Source organism: Sorghum bicolor, chromosome 7 (assembly GCF_000003195.3).
Source record: "Sorghum bicolor cultivar BTx623 chromosome 7, Sorghum_bicolor_NCBIv3, whole genome shotgun sequence".
In the NCBI taxonomy this organism is placed as follows: Eukaryota; Viridiplantae; Streptophyta; class Magnoliopsida; order Poales; family Poaceae; genus Sorghum; species Sorghum bicolor.
Window position 1 is genome coordinate 14,941,101 of NC_012876.2, and position 1,777 is coordinate 14,942,877.

The following is a 1,777-nucleotide window of genomic DNA, read 5'->3' on the forward strand; positions in this document are numbered from 1 at the left end:
ACGCAAGTGCGCTGACGGGCGCGGTCCACGGAGATTGTGGGCGACGTGGAGTCCGTGCTGAGGATTTCCGCTGACAGGGAAGATCCTTGGGCCTCCCTGTGGCGTCGATGCTGGCCATTTTCTTCCTTGGTGTCCATCCCAGCTAGAGCCCGGTCGGGCACCACGCCGTGCAGCTCCGCTACGCTGGCTATGGAGAAAAGGACAACCACGCATCGAAGGTATATTGGGCGTAGTCACGGAGTAGTTGTGGATATGGCAGATTGGCACGCTATTTAATGGTATAGAAACCGTTGAGGGAGTAGTCCCCTTATATATATAACTGCCAGAGTTTTGCAGAGCTAGTACAGTTTACCAAGTTGGAGCACAAACCCATGGCGCTGCCGCTGCTACGGAACAGCATTCCTATGGTCTCGCTGGCCGTGTCAGTCGCTGCGTTGTACACGAGCGCCGTGTCCTCGCATGTGAGACCCGGCTTCCCCCGTGTGGCCATGCTACTCCCGGTGGGCGTCCTCTTCATGGCGGTCCCATTGGCTTTCTCATCCGCCGTCCTACGGTGCAGTGCCTTCTTGTTCCTCACATGGCTCGGAGCGTTCAAGGTCCTTCTCCTGGCCATGGACCGTGGGCCGCTAAACCCCAGCCTACCCGTTCTCCACTTCCTCTTGGCTGTAGCTCTCCCCGTGGAGCTCATCACAGCAAGCGACGGCAGCCGTCGTCCCGACAAAGACAAGCCGTTGCTGGCGGCGGCGTCTATCATTTCGTGCACGTTCAAGGTGGTCACCGTAGCCGCCATGGCCCATTTCTACTGGTTCTTCGACAGGTTGCATCTCTACGTGCGCCTCGCGCTGTACGGGGTCCGGTTCTGGTTCTCCATAGAGGTCCTCTTCGCCTGTGCCGCGGCCGGCTGCAGCGCGGCGCTGGATGTGGAGGTGAAGCCCCAGTTCGTCCAGCCGTACCTTGCGACGTCGCTGCGCGACTTCTGGGGCCGGCGGTGGAACCTCCCGGTGTCCGCCGTCCTCCGGGCGGCAGTGTACAACCCACTGCGCGCGCGGGCGGGGAAGGAGGCCGGCCTCCTGGCCACGTTTCTCGTGTCTGGGCTGATGCACGAGGCCCTGCTCTGCTACTCCACCCTGCAGCGCCCCACCGGAAAGATGGCCGCCTTCTTCCTTCTCCACGGCGCATGCCGCGTGGCCGAGGACTGGTGCGCGCGCCGCTGGCCGCCACCGCCCCGGCCTCTGGCCACGTTGCTCTTCGTGGCATTTATGACTACGTCGTTTTGCCTTGTCTTCGCACCTCTTTGTTGCGATGGATGGGAGGAGATGCTGCATTCTTACCGCAGTCCCAATAGCAGAAACTAGACATAATTTTTATAGCGAAGCCAATCCCAATAATACAATCTAGGTATAGTTTTTATAGCGGGCTACGTCAATAAAAAATTATCTATAAAAACTATACAGGAGATTTCTTTGCCTAATAAATGTTGCTTATTTTTTCTCTCTCCTATGTCGGTCGTCTTTCTTGGCCGGCCTTCACCTCGGCATGGAGGCCGCGTGCTTGTGCATCATCGAAGGTGGACGGCAAGCGGAATCGGCTCGCATGCGTCGTCGTCATGGAGGCGGCTATGGTAGGAGAGCGATGCAGGTGTGCTCAGAAAGACAGGCGAGCGCACATGAGCACGACGGCCGGTGGCGCAGGGTAGCGCATGCGAGCGCGGTGGCTGGTGGTGCGGGCGGGCGAGGGAACGCTAGCACGGTGGTCGGCGGGCAAGGGCGCGCAGCTT

The 1,777-nt window shown here is 59.6% G+C and overlaps 1 protein-coding gene across 1 annotated transcript; it reads left to right on the plus strand.

The window, feature by feature from the left end:
• LOC8067931 (probable long-chain-alcohol O-fatty-acyltransferase 1) lies at nucleotides 347–1,476 on the plus strand. The gene has a single exon (XM_002444068.2). The coding sequence runs from the start codon at nucleotides 372–374 to the stop codon at nucleotides 1,353–1,355; it is 984 nt and encodes a 327-aa protein (XP_002444113.1). The 5' UTR covers nucleotides 347–371; the 3' UTR covers nucleotides 1,356–1,476.

Excerpts from the sequence above, each read along its gene's own strand:
- LOC8067931 (XM_002444068.2), top strand. The coding sequence starts at position 372 with ATGGCGCTGCCGCTGCTACGGAACAGCATTCCTATGGTCTCGCTGGCC.